This window comes from Nakaseomyces bracarensis (assembly GCF_045282275.1).
Source record: "Nakaseomyces bracarensis strain CBM3 chromosome Unknown Scaff9_0, whole genome shotgun sequence".
In the NCBI taxonomy this organism is placed as follows: Eukaryota; Fungi; Ascomycota; class Saccharomycetes; order Saccharomycetales; family Saccharomycetaceae; genus Nakaseomyces; species Nakaseomyces bracarensis.
The window spans coordinates 106444-126114 of record NW_027263970.1 but is presented as its reverse complement, the minus strand read 5'-3'; the positions used below and the strand labels follow the sequence as shown (position 1 = coordinate 126114).

General features: G+C 39.5%; 7 protein-coding genes across 7 annotated transcripts; 3 read left to right on the top strand and 4 right to left on the bottom strand.

The window, feature by feature from the left end:
• Nucleotides 1-77: 77 nt before the first annotated feature.
• On the bottom strand, nt 78-6479 carry BLM10 (proteasome activator BLM10; the record flags this gene model as incomplete). The annotated part of the gene is made up of 1 exon (XM_071052473.1): nt 78-6479. The coding sequence occupies one exon, from the start codon at nt 6477-6479 to the stop codon at nt 78-80; it is 6402 nt and encodes a 2133-aa protein (XP_070906320.1).
• A 1242-nt stretch (nt 6480-7721) lies between these two features.
• On the bottom strand, nt 7722-8300 carry RNJ42_02307 (uncharacterized protein; the record flags this gene model as incomplete). The annotated part of the gene is made up of 1 exon (XM_071052472.1): nt 7722-8300. One exon carries the CDS (start codon nt 8298-8300, stop codon nt 7722-7724), a length of 579 nt encoding a protein of 192 aa, XP_070906319.1.
• Nucleotides 8301-9002: 702 nt separating this feature from the next.
• Nucleotides 9003-12659, bottom strand: SMC1 (cohesin subunit SMC1; the record flags this gene model as incomplete). The annotated part of the gene is made up of 1 exon (XM_071052471.1): nt 9003-12659. The coding sequence occupies one exon, from the start codon at nt 12657-12659 to the stop codon at nt 9003-9005; it is 3657 nt and encodes a 1218-aa protein (XP_070906318.1).
• A 1106-nt stretch (nt 12660-13765) lies between these two features.
• On the top strand, nt 13766-15868 carry RNJ42_02305 (uncharacterized protein; the record flags this gene model as incomplete). The annotated part of the gene is made up of 1 exon (XM_071052470.1): nt 13766-15868. The coding sequence occupies one exon, from the start codon at nt 13766-13768 to the stop codon at nt 15866-15868; it is 2103 nt and encodes a 700-aa protein (XP_070906317.1).
• A 471-nt stretch (nt 15869-16339) lies between these two features.
• CTF19 (Ctf19p) lies at nt 16340-17416 on the top strand (the record flags this gene model as incomplete). The annotated part of the gene is made up of 1 exon (XM_071052469.1): nt 16340-17416. The coding sequence occupies one exon, from the start codon at nt 16340-16342 to the stop codon at nt 17414-17416; it is 1077 nt and encodes a 358-aa protein (XP_070906316.1).
• Nucleotides 17417-17577: 161 nt separating this feature from the next.
• WWM1 (Wwm1p) lies at nt 17578-18261 on the bottom strand (the record flags this gene model as incomplete). The annotated part of the gene is made up of 1 exon (XM_071052468.1): nt 17578-18261. The coding sequence occupies one exon, from the start codon at nt 18259-18261 to the stop codon at nt 17578-17580; it is 684 nt and encodes a 227-aa protein (XP_070906315.1).
• Nucleotides 18262-18802: 541 nt separating this feature from the next.
• Nucleotides 18803-19345, top strand: EMA19 (Ema19p; the record flags this gene model as incomplete). The annotated part of the gene is made up of 1 exon (XM_071052467.1): nt 18803-19345. One exon carries the CDS (start codon nt 18803-18805, stop codon nt 19343-19345), a length of 543 nt encoding a protein of 180 aa, XP_070906314.1.
• Nucleotides 19346-19671: the final 326 nt, after the last annotated feature.

Genomic DNA, 19671 nt, shown 5'->3' with positions numbered 1-19671 from the left:
AATATATAATGATATTAGTGGTTATAAAGAGTTTTAATTAGTTATATTGAGTTTTTTTTTAATTTTTTAACAGGTGACTATGCGTAGTAGCTCTTCCACAGGACACCTTCGAGGTCTTCAAGTTGTTCGTAGGAGAACTGCTGGCGGTCGAAGAGCCAGGTGTCGGCGCGGACCTTCTTGAAGTTGCTGATGGTCTCCTTGGCAGCAGTGCCTGCCATGCCCGGTGTGCGGGCCCAGGAGGAAAGCACGCTGAGCTGCTGGGGGATCCACTGTGGTAAGGGGAACGCATAAGGGAACGCGGCCACGACGGCGCTGAGTCCCAAGACGCAACCGTGGATATGGACATCGGTCTTCGAGAGCTTCTTCTTCTCTGCAGATGAGTGCGAGCCCAGCTCGCGGTCAAACTCCTGCACTAGGGAGTCCACCTGCTTGCTCTGGCCCATGTTGTGGATTATACCAGAGAGCACCTCGCTCGCCTTCATACGGATCTCAATCGACTGCGTGTTGTATAGGTGGCCAACGATGAAACGGAGGATCTTGTCCTTCTCATGTTCCGTAAGCTGGAGTAATTGTAATGACAAGAAGTGCTGCACGAACGCAAGCTGCAATTTTACCTGGTTAGTGCTCGTTAATAGCTTCTCGTTGCATATAATGTCAACTACTGTCCCTAGCAGCCTATTGCCAATTGGGATGAATGCTAGCTTCATGAAGACCTTCGCAGGATCTATGCCAGCTAAGTAGCACATTTCTTTGTTTTTCATAAGCGATGCCAGGAATGGTACAACTTGCCCAACTAAATACGGTACTAGTAGGACCTTGTTTGGTCCACGGAGCATCTCAGTCATCCAGTACATGAGTGTAGACGACAGGTAGTAGTACCTCGTCTTCAACATTTGTTGTGGCGTTGTATCTTTACTAATCCGGGAAGCCTCAACAAGAACCTCCGTAAAGAGCTCTTTGATCTTCAGGTCAATGAAACTAGGGATCTTCTTTAACTGGAGATATAGGCCATCTGTGGTGTCGATGTTCTGGTTCAGAAGTTCGTGTGGACTTTCATAACCTGGATGTGACGTGTTTTGAATAATTGTAGAGAATAGCTTACCAATTGCTGACCTAACTTGATCATAGTGGTGGTCAAAAGGCAGCGCTTCAAACTTATCACAAATTTTTGGCATCCTGTACTCTAGTGCCATTAGGATACCTCTCCACATATATATCCTATAAGACTGGTGAGACGCTGATTCCTGCTCAAAGACATTACTTAAATCCGAAAAATGGCGATAGAAAGGCTCACACCTCCTAATATCAACAACAGCTGGAATCCACCATGTAATTGTGGACCATACCTCAAAAGCATCGTGATTTAGATCACGATCCAAACACTCGGGTAGAAACTTATTCAAAAAGTCATCTCTTACTTTGATATCCTCCTTAGTCATGTATTTGCTTGCTGATATTAGAGCACCAAATATCTCAGCTGACATTATCATAGATGCCTTGTCATCAGTAACGTAATAGCGGGAACATAGCTCGCATAAATCAGAGGTAGTGAATTTAGTGTAATTATTGCTGATCAGTAACTGCATGACTATGAAAAAGGTAACATTACTGCTGCTGAATACATTCTTAGTTGCATTGTCTTCAACAAAATCCCGACAAAGATCAGATAATATCTCTTTGGTTATTAGATCACCGATATGTTTTAAGATTTCAGAATCACTCTCTTTTAGGTCGATTGAAACCTTGCCAGTTTTCACTACATACATTTCCGCCCCCCATGATAGCCAACCAACAAAACATTTAGATTCTATGAAGTACTCTTGATCATCAAATTTCGACATTTCCTCTGAAAATATTCTTGAATAATTGGCAACACTAGTATCAATCTTTGTCATGTGTTTTGGAAGGAAACCCACTCTGTAGGAGTTTTGAATATCATATTCGTAGTCAGACATCGAAAGTATTCTATTACACATCGATATAATAGATTTCACAACCAGATGAGTTACCTTAGGATGTTGATGCCTTAGTTGTTCCAGAACTATCTCCATACATTCTAAGCTTGGTGGAAGTTCAATACTGGACTGAAGTTTAGTGATCACCTTGGCTATAACACATGCAACTTTCCAACTGTGGTTAGTATCCTCCTTTAAAACTGTAACCATGCTGCTTTGCAAATGGTTGAGAATCTCGAAATATTCATCTCTCTTTTTATCCTTTGCAAATTTTACGGCTTCTACTTGTATATTAATATTAGAATCAGGTGGAGAAATTGGAATGGTAGCTCTTGGATCAATCTCGCATACACTTGAGGGAATTTTCAGTCCATTAACTATATCTCCCATGATATGCTCTGCAGCTGGTCCCACATCATGTTCATCAATTTTCAGACATTTACATAAAACTATCAAAAGTGTTTCCATGTTTTTATAGTCTGTCATTAACTTTTTGTTGATCTTTTTAATCATCAATATTTTCAATAACACTATCAGTTTCTTATAGTCCCCTTTATTTATTAGTTCTTCCATCTCACTTAAAAGTTTCCTTATAATAATTGAATAGGATCCAATTATTTGCTTCATACAATGAACCATTGTTCCTTGAGCTGGTTTATGGATATCTGGGTATGCTGACATAGCAAGATCTAGAACGTCCCTTAATAACTGAACCTCTAACCTTGAAGGTCTTCTATTGGTTGAGTGTAGAAGGACCCTATTCTGGTGAAAGGTGTCAGCCCTAACAGCTAAACATGTTCTAGTGTAAGGCTCTTCGAGGTGTGCAATATATTGGATATTCTCCAAGAAGTCTAAATCAATAAATGCAGTTGGATCTTCATTGAAGACTGTTTCCTGTCCAACGTCTGTAAACCAGACTTTAATGGAATGCAACAAAATTTGGAACATATAAGTGTTATTCTCAGCATTATTCAACAAGAATTTCAAAGATTTGTGAAAAGCTATACCTATTTTTGATCTAATTTTATGCACCTTAAAATATGCTGGGTGTTTGAATTTTGATGACATCGATGAACCAAAATGATAGTTGTATTGGAAAATATCGAGCTCTCTAAAGGTTACTCCTGGACTAATAGAAGAAATGAAGCCATTATGGGAACCAGGTACAGGTGTTGATACTCCGGAAGGAGCTTCTGAAGATAGGTCATCTATAATTAGCTCAGTATCAGGATCTTTTATTTCTATTTCATCAGATCCTTCAGTCTTTTCATCATCCGATTCTTTCAGATGCATGTATTCATCATCACCTTTATCTGATCTGATTTGTTCTAGATCAATATCTAATTCCTCAGAATCACAGTTACTCTCTCTAACCTGTTTTAATAATAATAGCATATCATGATAAGACAAATTCTGAGTCTCATCTAATTTATTCTTATTAAAGTCTGGGTCAAATAGTAAACTGGCTCCTGACAAGCAATGCGTTAGGATCAAAAGTGCCTTCTCAATTTCATCACCATATCCCTTTTGTAGTGACTTACTTTTAATAATATTCTCAATTGTTGATATTGCCAAGCTGGAGTATTTTTCCATAAAACTAATAGCCAATGTAATTTCACTTTCACCAGGCGTATGCCATCTTATTTGCATATTCTCATCATCGTATTTTTTATCAGAAAATTGTAAACCACCCCATCTTTCCTCACTTGGTATTGTGGATGTCTCCGGGAACATTCTAGTGTCTGTCACCTCTGTAGCCGTCAAGGTAAAAATGATACTATGCAATAGAATTGATGTTAAAACATCGATTGGAGGATTTGTGATAGTTTCATATATATAATCCATAAAATCCATTAACACTGAGGACAAACTTTCAACAACTTCATGGGTTTGTCTTAAGACATCATTTAAAGCTGTTAAGTAAAGAACCAATTTAACATCTCTGGTCTGAATTTCTGTGGAATGTCTTAAAGAACCAGCACCCTTTTCTACTTGTTCTTTAGCGCGATGAATTAACATAGGTACTAGGTCTTTAGCAAGGGAGCTATCCCTTCTAATAAAGGCGGCAAGAGGGATAGTAACCAGTTCGTAATTAGCGTTTGGTTCAGTTACATAGTCACCTGCCCAGAACCTTTCCTGGTATATTTTATAGAAGTCACGGAACATCTCATCATCCATAGCCTCCTGCATAATAATCGTGGTTTGGTTGATTTTTGTGACAACAGAACCCTCTAGATCTATATCCACTAATTCAAAAATCTTTGAAACATAGAGCCTTATGATATTTTCAAAGATTGTAGTAGACGCTCTGAAGGCATTTAATAACAATTCCTCAGAATCTTCAAATGTGGGGGCCTTGTTATTATTCAATTGGAAATAATGTTCGCTTAAAAATGGAAGTGTTGTTGATTCAAAGGTAATATATTCATTTTTCTTTACCAAATTCTTAATTGGTGTGAAAGCAAAAACCGTCACTAATGCATTAATAACTTGTCCAGTTAGTTCGATGTCGTTAGCATCAATTTTAGCGATCAAATTTGACAAAATATTAGTTACATGTATCCGGTACAGCTTATCTTCTACCATGTAACGGGCAGTTCTAGTAAACTGTTTCAATGAGGAGATTATCCTATGTCTTGAATTAACATACTCCCCTGCTAATGCATCATTAAGGTCATTAATAATTTTATTATAAATGAGATATGCGTTTTTAGGTTTCAAATCCAATAGATAAGCTAGACTTGAGATATAGTAGTTTGCAACCTCTATACTCTTATTCTGCGACCCTATATTAATTACGTCTACTATAGTTTCTAGAAGTTTTTCATGACAATAGGGTGTCAAACAGAACTCTTTAGTTACTTCAGCACCGGTCTCTTCTTTCCATCTAGCGTGGTACATTTTCACAAAGCTGTGAGTAAATTTGGCTATTGGTTTAGTCCAGAATCCACTATTGGAAGGGTGAACGAAAGTTTCAATTGCATTTGTGAGTTCATTAAGTTTGAAGAAGAAATCATCTGCATATTTACCATTGATTGAATGAATAAAAGGCCTAGCAGTTCTAGAATAAGAATGAATTTGTCCGTCTGTTCTTAAGTGTCCTTGTAATCTGTTAAACATAAAATTTAATTGATCCTCAGTAAATATACCAAATTTCTCAAATTTGATAAACTCTGTTCTAGAAGAACCATCTTCCTTTAGTAGTCGAACATGTGCATCTTCTGAGATCATACCTACGAAGTCATACATATGTGTATCGACAGCTACATTGGCGCTTACGGAGCCCCATAGGCTAAAACAGAATGAGAAATAGTCTGTGATCTTTACGGAATTGTGATAGTGTAATGGTACTGATGAAGATAAAATTGGAAGTATTGATGACATAGTAGAGGGTGCTAAACTGGACAGGATCTTGTCCATAATATTATGCAAAATGGAATCATCTTTTTCGTCAAAGAATGGCCTAGCCGAGATCGACAATCTTAACAGCATTCTGAATAACTGCAGGTCCTCCTTAGTGCCAAGATCATAGCGTCCATAATCTGAGTCAGGGTATGGCAAGAATTCCCAAAGAAAGCTGTAGAGAACCTCGTGGTCGAGGACTAGCCCTTGGTCCTTCAAGAGGACTGAAAAATCCGTACCTTGATCATCGGTCTCAACAAGCGCTTCGAACATATCGACATGCATCTTCCTATTGATTTTTTGTCCTTGGCATAGGGAGATGTAGTAATAGACTTGCGCTAATGATTTCCGCAGGGAAACTGGGAAATCAAACTGAAGGCAGTTTTTGAGCTCGTTGGTCCAGTGGTTAATATTAATAATTGTTGCTGAACTGGCAGTGATTTTCCCACTATCGGGTCTGTCAATATCCATGTACGTGCTGTCGCCATAGTACTCGCCTTGCACATCGTCCTCATCGAGCTGGTCCGTGGTATACCCTTGGTCTTCTTCGTGGGCCGGGTGCGTATGGGACCCACCACCGGCCGACAGCCGGAACATGTCAGTCTTCATGGCCAGATCGTCCACCGCGTTCTTGAACAGGGACAGGTCCTTGCTGGAGATAGAGATCAGCCCCTCAATGTCCAGAGAACTCACAGCTATATACAAATTCACGATCACGTGACACAAGTACCTCGCCTGGTCGAGGTGCGACTCGATTTTGTACGGCAACTGGTCGGCCACCACAAACTTAGGCCTCACTTTCCGGCTGTACCACCGCGACTCCGCATCGTACAGGTTCTCCCTGTGCAATGCCTCATCCTCCACATAGTCCAGCCCATACGCCCGCAGACGCGGGCCCATCAACACATCCTCCCCACTGGAGTCCGCGCCATGAGAGGAGACGCCGGTAGGCGTCTCCGACCTTGCTCTCAGCGCACCCGCCGTCGCAACCGCCAGCATACGCGGCGACTTCCCCTTGGGAACGTCCCCGCCACTCGCAGGCCGCGCAGGCCCCATTATCCGCATCTCAGCTAGCGCACGCCTCCTAGAAGGCACCGGCGCATGTATATCTCGCAAATCCATCTCTCCAAACCTTGTCCTTCTCCTTATAACCCCAATTTAATTTAGCCGCTAGCGAAAGGGAACCTCCCTCCCCCCACAAGCCCACTCCATAGCCCTATTTATACCCTGGGCTCCCCCCCCCCTTCAAAGAGGGCCCAATTGCCGCCCGCCACCCGCCCCTAAAAAAAAAAGAAAGAAAAAAAAAAGCAAAACCCCTTCCCCATTGTTTGTCTCTGTACGGCCTTTTCTTTGTAAGAAACTTCTTTTTCCCCCTCATAGTTAAATAGACTTTACCCGGACAGATGATTCACCCCAGAGGTTACCCTGCCCAATTCTGCCATAACGCTGTAACGCTGTAACGCTGTATTACTATATTATAGCATTGTATTATATTACTATATTAGTATTATATTACTGTATTAGCATTGTATTATATTACTATATTAGTATTATATTACTGTATTAGCATTGTATTATATTACTATATACTAGTACTATATTGCTATAATGTACTAGTATATTGCTATACAGTATTACTATATTACTGTATTACTATATTGAATATTCATCGTATTGATATAAATATTACTCTATTATAGTACACTATGATGTATTGCTGTATTGTTATAATATACTGTAATATAAAATACACCAAACAGTTTTAAATACTGTATTATCATAGGAAACTGTACTACCATACTATACTATATTATATCTCGATCATACTAATATAATGCCTATCTGACGCTATATTATCCCAACATACGGTATCACTGTGGTACTATAACCTGCACTATATCATTATATTAATATCTTTTGATATACTATACTATCTTGTGCTTTGTAATGTTATACTATAGTGTATTGTAAGGCTATACTATAATGTATATTGTATTGCTATACTGTATTGTTACTATACAGCTACGGCACTACGATGCCTTGCTCTGATGGTGTCTGCCTGGGTAATGATCAGCTATGTAGGTATAGCAAGATTATTGTAGTACACCATATGTATACGATATTGTTATTCTAACATTATACTCTGTCTAACATATTACTATACACTGTCTGCACTATTCTCTGTCTGACATAATACTCTATGTATATAATACTCTACCTATATAATACTACCTACTATAATACCGTATTGATGATAAACGTGTAGTCGAGGTTATAGTAGTATATTAATATTTATATTACTGTCGTAACAATATAGTCATACATAACTTTTTATATATTGGATACATATAAACAGTTGGAAAATCAGACCATTTCACTCTTTGATACGACTTTAGAAAAAATTAGTATGAATAAACCATACCAGATTGTAGATTCACAAGAAACACTAATTAAGTAGAAAGGCCAGTCACATAAGATAGGATATTTGCTGACCAAGAGCATACAAGGGAAATTGGTTGCCATTTCCAGCAATGCTACCGCAAATACATAGATCACCGTTAATAATATGACATTGCAAACACCTTTAGGATTGCGCTTGACTAATCGATAGTAGTGCATGGTACCGAATATAAATGGTATGAATAAAACTCCAGCTGCTGCTGATATGATTGCTTCTTCTTCTCTTAACGTCTCTTCGTTAAAATGGTCCATTGATTTAGTGGGTCCTTCTGAAAACTTGAATAGATTATAACTAAAGGACTCACTGATTAACATATATATCCAGGTGCAGAGAAAACATATACGTGCAAATAAGAGACGACGAGGAGTTATTGTCTTCTTCTCGTTCAAAGACTTTTCGAGAAGAACATCATCCTCTGTGGTTTGCAGCGCTTTCTCCAGATCAACTGGAGCAGTCTCTTGATTCATCTTGTTATCAGACATTTGCTTACTTAACCTCTCAACCGTGATAATGCAATTGACTAAATTAAAATATGGCTGCTTTCTAGCTCATCTCGTCTCAACCCTTTAAGCATTTGAGTCACTGTTACCTACAATATATCACATGACTACAGTATAAGACTATAATTTCGAATAATACTACAGCATTGCAATTACACACTATTGTACAATACATTAGTTCAATACAGTAATAAAATTCTACAAACATTATGATCTTTAAATATAAAATAATATGCAGCATAGTGCAGTGCTCCAATATATACCATAGTAAATCAGGTTTGGAGGCACAAGATCACAGAACTCTTGATATTCATACTACTGCGTACTCAAGTTCTATAATATATTATTATATTGTAATAATATAGTACCTTTTACTGTTATACTATATGTGTAATGATAATATACTAATAACTCAACAGGTAATAATTAACGTGTACACAATATCTGGTGTTACCCGGATTTCTGTTGTTATTGCGGTATATAGCGCTCTTAATGCTATGATATTGTCTTACGGTTAAGTATAATACTGGTTATCTAGAGTATTGCACTTTACAGTATCCACCATTCTGCGTTAGTAATGACTACACTGCTTTCTAACAAAATTGTAATAATAGAATATAATTAGGTAAAGCAAAGGTAAGGTTATTATACCAACAAAGCAGGATTTTTTATATTTCTATATAGTTACACATACTGGTTTAGGTCCAGAGTGACAATCTTAGAGGTGTTCTGGTCATTCTGTCTATAGACACCGACTAATGCATCAGATTTCTCAAACATAGTGTTCTTCAGGGAGATAACAATGAATTGAAGAGCAGGGTTTCCGTGCTTCCGAATATATGCCGCAATCCTTTGGACATTGGTGATATCAAGAGCAGCATCTACTTCGTCAAGAACAAAGAACGGACTTGGGTGGTATGAATTGATGGCAAAGAGCAATGCAAGTGCAGCCACAGTCTTCTCACCACCAGATAGATACTCCATATCCTTGAACCTCTTTAGAGGTGGCGTTGCGTGATATCTGACTCCCGCATTAAACGGTTCATCCTCATCTTCTAGAGTTAAAGATGCGCTACCTCCCGCGAGCACTGCGGTGGAATTCACATTTTTGGTCAGTTCACGGTATATAGCGTCGACGTGCTCGTTTATATGCTCGTAAGCGGCATCAAACAACTCTCTCCGCTGTTTTTTAACTTTCAAAAATTCATTGAATATTCTACGTTCCTCATTCTTCAATCCCTCAGTTTCCTTATCCAACTCCTCAAACTTTTCGCGGGCTTCACCAAATTTTTCCACAGCTCTGGCATTTGGTTGGAGTTCGGCAAGTACATCATCGATGTCGCGTATTTGAGCTTCCAATTCCTGTCTAAGCGAATTGTTACTAGCCTCCTTATATTTCATAGGCAGTTTAGTGAAATCCACTTCAATTTGTTTAGCTATCTGAACAGCTTCATCGTCAACTTTAGATGCCGGTAAGTCCTCTAAACCAACATCTGAGACCACGGGAATAGTTACGCCTGACATTTGGCAATTCTTCAGAATACTCATCTTCTCTATATCATTACGTGTTAGGTCATCGTTAATCTCATTTATTGTTTTCTGGAATGTTTCGATACTATTATTATATTCTGCTATGATATCTTCCGTAGCAGCTGCATCCTTTTGTGCGGAATCAAAGGTCGTTTTAATGGTTTTCAGTTCAGTTTTCTGACTCTCTAATTCACTTTCTACAGTTTCAATAGATATCCTAATACTCTTCTCCTGCTCTTGTAGTTCACTTAATTCACTAAGTATCGATTCAATATCTTGCTGAGCCTTAGATAATCTTTCCTTAGTTGTGTTGCAACGGTCAACCTCAAATTGAAGTCTATTTTCAATATTCATTATTTCTTTGTGCAGTAATTGTAGTTCTTTGGATTGTTGACGTAAAACTTGACCAGTATGACTCTCATATTCTTTCATAGAAAATCCGACTGCATCTGTCAGCTGTTTGAAGGTTTTTTCCTGAAGTTCATCACGCTTTATATTCCATACTTTCCGATCATTTTCGATTTTAGATATTCTTTCCTCAAGTAATTTAATTTGTGGTCCATACTCAGTTTCTATTAAATCATTATTATATTTGATCTCGACTTCTACATCATCCATACTACGTTTATTTTGAGTAATTTGCGTGCGAATATAGGATATTTCGGAAGTCAATAACGATAAACTACCTTCTAATTCCCTAGCTTTTAATGCATACTGTCTGCTCTTAGTCGAGGTCTCTTCTACATCAAGGACTAATTTATCTTTCAAGTCCATTAAGCTTTGATATTCTTCTTTATCCCATCTATTATTTCCATTCTTAGATACACCACCAGTCATTAAACCAGCTTTATTGATGATTGCGCCTTCTAAGGTAATCATTCGTGAGTTAACATTCTTGTTCCATTTTAAGTTTCTAGCAATTTCCAAATTGTCACAGATAATAGAATCTGAACAAATATAATACATAGCTCTAACAAGGTCTGATTGATAATCAAGGGCATTGATTGACAAAAGATATTCTTCTGATTCCGGAACAGGCAATCTCGGAGTTTCAACATCTATTGTATCCAAGGGGATAAATGAGATAACACCGGACCTCTGCTTTTTTAAAAAAGCAATACATTCTTGTGCAACTGATAAACTATCGACAATTACTGTATCAAAGTTTCTACCCAACATTGTACTAACTGCTAATTTATACTTCTCCTTTTTAGGTTTACATAGGTCGCTAACCAAACCTCGTACACCTGGAAAAAATCTTTCCAACATGGCGACGTTTTCACGTAGTTTTCTCTCTTTATTAGATTCTCTTTGTGTTGCACTAAGATCATCTAGTTTGACTAATGTATCTCTTAATTTAAAATTTAAGTCATATTCTTTATTGTTTAAGAATTCGATTTCAGTTTGTGCTTTTCTTAGTTCATCAAGTTTATGGGAGTGAATGTCATTCTTCTCGTTTAGTGACAGAGTTAAGTCATTTATTTTACTTTCAATATCACTTTTTTTCAATTCAAGTTCATCTTGAATCCGGTCCTTTGATACCGTCACTTTATCCTGTACTAATTTTAGCTCAGATTCTACCTCTGATTTTTCATTTTGTAAGAGGGCTAATTTGTCTTCTATTTCCAGACCTCCATCATTCAGATATGTTGCTTTTAATTCGTCATATAGTTTAAGCTGGTCGTCATCCAAGGCGTACTTGTTACTATCTCCAGATTTTGCAATAATCTCTTTTTCAAAAGATTTCTTTGTATCCGTCACTACTTTCAGTTGATTTCTATATCTAGCAACAGCCTCATTTTCCCGTTCAAGATCTCTTTCAAGTGAGGAGATTCTCTTTTCGATATTCCTAACACGTTGGTGCGCGGCGTCCTGTGGAATAACGATTAGCTTCAAGTCTGATTCTGCTTTAGCCTTTTCTTTCTTTGTCGATTCCAACTTATTTTTCTTTTTGGTTAATAGTGCAGCTTCCTTAGCAAGTAGTTTCTTTGCTTTAACCAAGTTTTCTTCTTCAGCCTGTAGTTTTGCCTCTATCACAGATATCTCTTCCTGTGACTCTTCCAGCTTCTGTAGACTCAATTGTTGGTTTTCGTACATGTGGTATAGCTCCCATAAAGATAAGTTTGTCTGTACACGTTTCTTCTTCTGGACCTGTTTCCTATATTCTTCATCGCGGTTCATACCTTCTTTATAAGTTTTTAATTCGCTGTGGATCCTCCTTCTATTCTTGATGGACTCTGCAGAGGCTTGTCCAAGTCTCTCCCAGCTCTGTTTCAGCTCCTCATACTCTTTCTTGTATTGGATGGACCCGGAGACCTCTTCTAACAATTTAGTGAGCCCCATAGAGGACTGAGACGCAATCTGCTCCACATCACCTTGAAATACCAGAAAGTTCTTTGCTTTGATTAATATATTCTGCGATTCTAGAAACGACGAATACTCCTTATACGTCACTGGATTGCCATCAATCTTGTATGACGTGTCACCGAGCCGCGATATCGACCTCATGAGCTCTACTTCTTTCCCATTGTGGTTAAAAAACACCTTCACATATGCCGTCCTAGTATTGTCTTGCTCTTCAGGAGTGCTCTCCCGTGATAAAACGTCTCGGTATATCAGATCTCTAAGTGCACTCGACCGCAGACTAACGCTGCGTACACCAAGCACAAAGGAAATAGCATCCATCAAGTTAGACTTCCCAGAACCATTAGGACCTATAATACTGGTAAAGTTAGACTCTCCGAAACCGATATTCACAGTACCTTTGTATGATTTGAAGTTGTACAACTCCAAACCCACTAATCTAAACATCTTTTAGTCGTTAAACAAACTAGCCTGCTGGTACTATAAACAGTTGCAAACCAAAATAACTCGTAGATCCAATAAGCTTTATTGAATATGTACCGCCATTAAAATAATATCTAAAGTAAAACAAAACGCGTAAATAATAAAAATATTTAAAATTTAAAAACAAAATTGAACTTTACGCGTTTTGCATTTCGTATAACACTATACTTCGTGTGACTTACAATCACTAACAACGGGAAGGAAGCTTTAAACACAAGGTGTGGACCTCTGAACCAACCTGACCTATTTATTTTAACAAGAACTAACCTATTGTTAGCAGAATAAGTATAGCTGCGGTTGTGGCTAGTCTAGTATAGAAGAGCCGGGCCAATGCTTGTATGAAATGAGATGACGTTGCAGATGATAGTTAAGCGTTGACCAAGACACAAAAGTAATTACCAAATTATTTGCTATTGAGCATCAACTCCTATCTTATTGTGCCTGTATATTTATTCTGGTGTTAAAAAAATGTCTATTCTTGTAATGTCGAGAGCTACAGGTGATTGTTTCTATTGTTGCGATCCAAAATAAAAAAACATTTAGAAAAAAAGGGTATTTTTATAATTTTAATAAGTATATAATTCAAAACTATTTCCACAGAACTATGAAATGCTTGAGAAACTTACCAGATGCAGATATATTAGGTGTAATCGTCGATTGCTAAAATCCTTTATTTTTCTTAAAAAGATACTTTGTTTGCTACAACATGCGAACAATATATGTTCTAACTACTCGCTCAACTCTATTGAAATCTTGCTGTCGACACAAAATATGTTCTCAATTGAAAACTAATTGCTATAATGATACCATTTGAATTAGAAACGTATAAATAGGACCCCCAAATTCATCACCAAAGCTGGTATTTTTAAAATTCTTTTAATTTTTATTTATTATAATTATTATTGTTGTTGTTTTTCAATTACTATAATTACACACATATATATTCTTTATAATAAGAGAGACTAGGGTATCATTTATATAGTTTCCATTTGATTGTATAACTATTTTATTCTGCTTTTGGTCCTATTCTTTTTACAGAAAGAAGAGGTTTAGAAGTAGTAAAATAGAATATGCACGAGTTGGAAGCACTAGCCATCCATGCCACAACCTTACTGACCAGGGAGGTCAATAAGATTATTGGTTTTGACCCTGGTTCGTTTGCAAAAGTCTCAAAAGATGATGAGAAAGTGATTATTGAAGCTGCAAACGGCGATGGGAATCTTAAAGAAGGTCAAGTGTATGCCGTAGATATTGATTACGGCAATCCATTCCAAGCATTGAACCATGCGGATAGTCAGATCATTTTCCGCCCCAAGAAACCACCTCCAGCCCATGACCGCAAGAAACATTTAATTTTGAACGCTGGACAGGCCAATACTTGGCGGTCGATGGAGTTTGCAACGCTGGTATTAGCTTACATTGTCGCTAATTCGAAGCTGGAATTTGAGTTGGATCCCAGCACCAGACCACCATTGTCACCTCCAGCTCCCGCTAGAGACCATTCTGACAATGGGAAAGTGGTCATCAGTTTGATTAGTGATGAGGAGGAAGAGGTGGATGTTATTAAAGTTGTGAATTCAGATGGAACAGAGTCACAAAAAAGAAGAAGAAGCAGAGATGAGGTACAAAAACAAAGAGAAGTAGGGTTTAAAGATATTACGGAGCGCCTAAGCCGTAATAAACACGTAGCTACCAAGATTGTGGCAGAGTATCTTGGTTTCAGTATGTACCATTTCCACAGAAGCTTTCTTGTGTACGTTGGTGTTACGGTTCAAGAATACACAAACATCTGTGGAAATATTTATTCCAAAAACAAGAAGACATTTCTAAGAATTAAAAGAATGATTGACAAACGTACTTTCAAGTCTATCGGTATTGATAGTTTGTTGGTGAATCACGGTGAAACCTTAAGAGTTATGGGTTCACAAATTAATATGGAACGTCCAGAAAAGGCTGAGCTCTTTAAAAGAGACTGTTCTGTTATCCCAGAGCAACAATGTGCTAAGACCAAGAGAGCCAAATCCGCTATTAAGTCTAGACAAAATCATGGTTCAAATGATAGAACCGCTAGAAGCGGTCTTATCAAGGATAATTTGTCTTTTATTGCTCCATTTAGGGATCCACAGTTTTATTTAGAGAAATATCAGCAAAGACACAATAACATGATGCACTCTAATTTTGTGTCTTCAGCTAACACAAACGAAATTACAGTTAATCCCATGTTATTGGGTAACATAACAGTTACTGCTGATACTAACAATAATTCAATTAGGGGTGCTAGCACTAGTACAATGTGGGATGCCAATGCCAGTACCATGAGCGGTCCTAGTTGTGAAGGTACTAGGTATAACGATACTATTGCTGCTGAAACTGTCCCTATTACTGAGTTGCCATTACAAGACTCCTCTAGGTTATTCGCAGGAACAGATTTGTATAGTTCTTTCGAAGAGATGTCCTCTCTCGAGTTCGAAAGCCTTTCCGATGTGACTGGTGCTAACACCAGTGCTGGAACTACCTATGAGGAGCTCGAGGCCTTTTTATTGGAGGGCACCGAAGGGTGTGATGATGCTACTTTGGCTGCTATGATGCTAGAAAAGCCATGGCCACCATTAAATACCAATTCTGGTTCACAAGCCTCGCGGAAATCCAAATCCAAGTCTAAGGCTAAACCCAAAGCTAACCTCAAGCCTAAGTCCAAGCCTAAGTCCAAATCCAAGGCCAAGACTAGAGTATTGGCCAATAAGAACAATGCGAGTCAATTTGCAGCTCTATTGGAAAACCATAACTCTTTCGCAAATCCAATTGTCGTTGAACCTGTTTGCACTGACAAACAGGGCGTCCAGGTCCAAAAGGTCCGGTTCGCAGACGAGCTGCTAACCACCAAGTCTGAAACTGAGCTGTTCATCGAGGAGTGCACCAGGATATTCGACATGCCGCACTTTGAGCTCTTTTCCGAGGAGGTAAAGCCTCACTCCTCTGACGAGACCACTCCTGAGCAGAACAACCCGTCACAGAACAACCTGTTCAAGGAAGTTATCGAGACCGGCCACTGGAAAGAAATCGAAGACCTCACCATGATGAGTCTCTTCGACGGTACCACCGACATCAACACCACCCCAGACTATGACCCATTTGCTAAACTGTCAATGGACATCCCAAAACACCCCATTTAAAAGCCGTGGAGCAGCTTTATCATATAATAATATTAAAAGGGTTGTATTATCAAGTTCGTATTTTCCATATTCTTTTTATATCTATATAACAAAAAAAATTTGAAGTCTATTTTATTATTTCGAAGACCTGACGTTGCCTTGATGTATGCAGTTAAAGTATCGTTGGATTGAGTCACTGTATCGTTGAATTGAGCTCTGGTAGCGTGAAATTCATTCAATGTATCGCTGAGCTGTGTCAATTGGGGACGATTCAGCTATAACATTTATGGTAATAAACATCCTTGAATTGATAACGTTGGGTTGAGTCACTATATCGTTCAATTGAGTCTTTATAAGTTATAGCTTTGCATTGTTGGTGGGCATCGCAGAGCTCATCGCCTGCTCATCGCGAAATTTGACAAAGTGAAATATTTCAAAGGGCATCACTGGATTTTAAGAATGCTCAATTGAGGGTGGTAAAGAGGGCCAGCGATGGATTTCACGTCTGATTTGGTTGAGACTAGCTCTAGTATATTTGCTTCTACTGAGTCTGGGTCTTCGGATCATGTCGAGGATGCGGATGTGACGGTTTCTGCGGAGGAGATGAGACGATTAGAGCTCGAGGAGAGGAAGAAGGAGCTGTTGGAGGAGCGGAACACGCTGTTGAGAGAGGTTGATGGGTATGAGAGGGAGATTGGGGAGTTACGGAAGCGTGGAGGAGTGGTGCGGGTGGATAAGAACGCGATGGACACGCTGGTTGACGTGTTAGGTTTCTCTCGGAAGCAAGAACAGGCACAGGAACTCGAGAGGTTGCTGGACAACTCTCAGAGGACTCGTGCTGTGTTGCATGGTGGGTCAAGTGTACAAGAAGAGCTGAACAATAAGTTCGATAGTTTGCCCTTGTTGAATATGAATCTACGGCTGCGGTATTTACAAGAGTACCTGTACCGTGATGTTGAGATACGGCTCCGCAACAAGAGAAAAGAACAAGGCCATGATCCTGCAGAATCCGTTATTGATGCACAGTTGAGCTTTCGCCGGTTTAGTACCATACCATTTGAAGTACATATATTGATAAGATATGATGAGGTGAGCCAGACTTTGAAAGAGTTTACTATTGGGGAGATATCCAAAGAAGTTGAGCTGCAATTGCAACCGCTGCGGACTTTGCGCAACCCTTCTTTCTTCCTTATGGCATGCTTTGAGTTCGATAAGGTACGGGCCAGGCGGTATAAGATCTTAGAAACATTGGTTCAGAAGTACCGGAAGCGGATATTTAAGTGTGAGCACTCACGCAATGGTGAGAACGCTGTATTTGAGACACTAGACGTGATGAAGGGCAGAAAGGTCTCACTTCGAATTGATTTTCAAATAGCCTTTGAGGTCAAGAAGTTACAATACACACCGTACCCGACCTCGAGACTGAGCTATGAGCTGAACAAGGATGACAAGAGGGTGATGGTTAGTGAGGTGGAGACAATCGCCTCTGGACTTATAAGAGAGTACGGTCTGGATAAGGGACTCGACGAGCTACTTAACGTATGCTTATTTGCCAAACTCTATAGATAACAAAAAAACAAAGTTGTAACACTATATTTTTAATTATCTGGTGCTTATTTAGTTTTTTTAATACAGACATAGAATAAATAAGAACAGTATAAGAATGAAGTTCAAAATCTGATGAAAATAACTTTTATATGCATGGTGAAGGCAGTAGATGTAGGCGTCTTTTAATTCCAATTGCCGTCATCGTAGTTACCGTCATCGTAGTTTCCATTGTCCCAATTGTCGTTACCGTTGTCCCAATTGCCATTATCGTTGTTACCATTGTCCCAGTTGCCATTGCCATTGTTAGGATCACCATAGTAGTTGTTGTCTACAATCACGTCCTGGTTATCATCATGGTGGTGGTGGTCTATCAGGTCAGCGGCCAATAGACCCACACCGGCACCAGCGAGACCACCCATGAATGCATTCCTGGTAGTGTGACTCTTATGCTGGGGTTGTGCAGCGTAAGCAGCTGGGGCTGCTACTGGAGCAGCTGCAGGCACGTACGCTGGGGCATAAGGTTGTGCATATGGCTGTGGTGCGTATGGTTGTGGTGGGTAGCCTGCTTGCGGGTAGTATGGCTGTGGTGCGTACCCTGCCTGTGGATACATGGGCTGTTGAGGGTATGGCTGTGGGTATGATCTGGGGCTCGAGTAACTTGACGCCGGGGAGTGTGGGGGCTGGGGCTGCGAGCGTGTAGTCCTGGGTGGAGCGGGCTGCGCCCTGTTCCACACAGTCCCACGAGGCTCTTCCCACTGAGACTTCCCGCTCTTCAAGTCCACATAGTACCACCGCTTGTACTCGTCGTCAAACACCGCCTTCCACCCACTAGGCACCTTCGGAGGATCACTTCTGCTACTAGACATTATTTGTATTTTAAGTTAAATGTTTCTGGTTTATTGAGGCTAAAGGGTAAGACAACCCTGAGACATTGGGAGATGAAAGAAGAAAGCCTACGTATATATATGACTACGTAAATCAGGTCAAACGTTGCAAGACATTGGGATCAATAGGCTTCGAGATTAGGGGTAAGTCGTTACCCTTATGATTTACCTTTTGAAATACTTACTAAGGAACAACAAATCCCCTCTCCTACATTGTTATCGTACCTTAGCCACCATCGACAACGCTGTACACACCCTCTTCTACAGCAATCTATCAGTAGACTCTCGATCAATTCCGTTGACTGATTACTACTAATAGCTGATAGTGTGATGATAGACAGGCAAATAACGTAATCCCAGCCCAAGTATCACATACTACGTAGGAGGCTCCTCAGCTGGGCCCATCACAATGCAATGATAGGGCATTACAATGCGATGGAGATGAATCGTTGTGATTAAGACCACTGGGTAACCTGTGTATTATACGGATGATAAGTTCTCTGAGTGTAAGAGGCTGTAAACAATGTTTGGAAGGTTACGGTCCTGGGAGGAGAAGCTGTACTACTACTACTCGCTGGTGCACATTCCGATCACTGTGCTGATTGACTCTTCTGTGGTTGTGCCTGAGAAGTTTCAGTTGTTGCCTGGGCTGGTGCGGTTCCATGTAGAACAGAACCACGACTACCTGCTGTATGAGAAGCCTGCTGTCTTGCGGTGTTTCGTGTGGTTGGAGCTGATAGTGCAGTTGCCACTGTTTGTGTACTTTGCCTGGGAGTTTCGTCAGCTGTGGAGTCTACGTGGGCAGGACGAGAAACTGGCTAAGGATGGTGTTGTGAGTGATGTCGGCTCCCAGATAGAGAGCAGAACGCGCAGGCTGTATAGGTTGCTGTACCTGTACGGTGTGAACGCAGCCTCGACTACTCTGTGGTGTATCTATATGGTGTGCATGCACGGATATTATCCTGCTACTGGGGAGCCCCTTAGTACCCCAGACCTGGTAAACCTAGTCTTCGTCTACCTGCCAACCTTTATCATCCCAGCCAGACTGATCTTCTTGAAATATTGATTTGATTTGATGTTGATATGATAGATAATCACGACAAATATATACGTATAGCTTTATACAATAATGTAAATGATTCGTTGTTATCTATACCATTTTATATACACGCATTGGAGCAATACTCTATTAGTCAGAACATAAAATTTAGTAAGACAACAATGCAGTAGTAGTACTCTAATCTATAGCACTATAGTACCATATTTCTATTATATGCGGGTATGAGTACAAAGAAAGATGCTACAGTATTATTTATAGCACATTATAGTGCAGTATAGTACAGTATAGTAGAATATAACAATATTTAGAAGAACAGACTCTATTAGACTCTA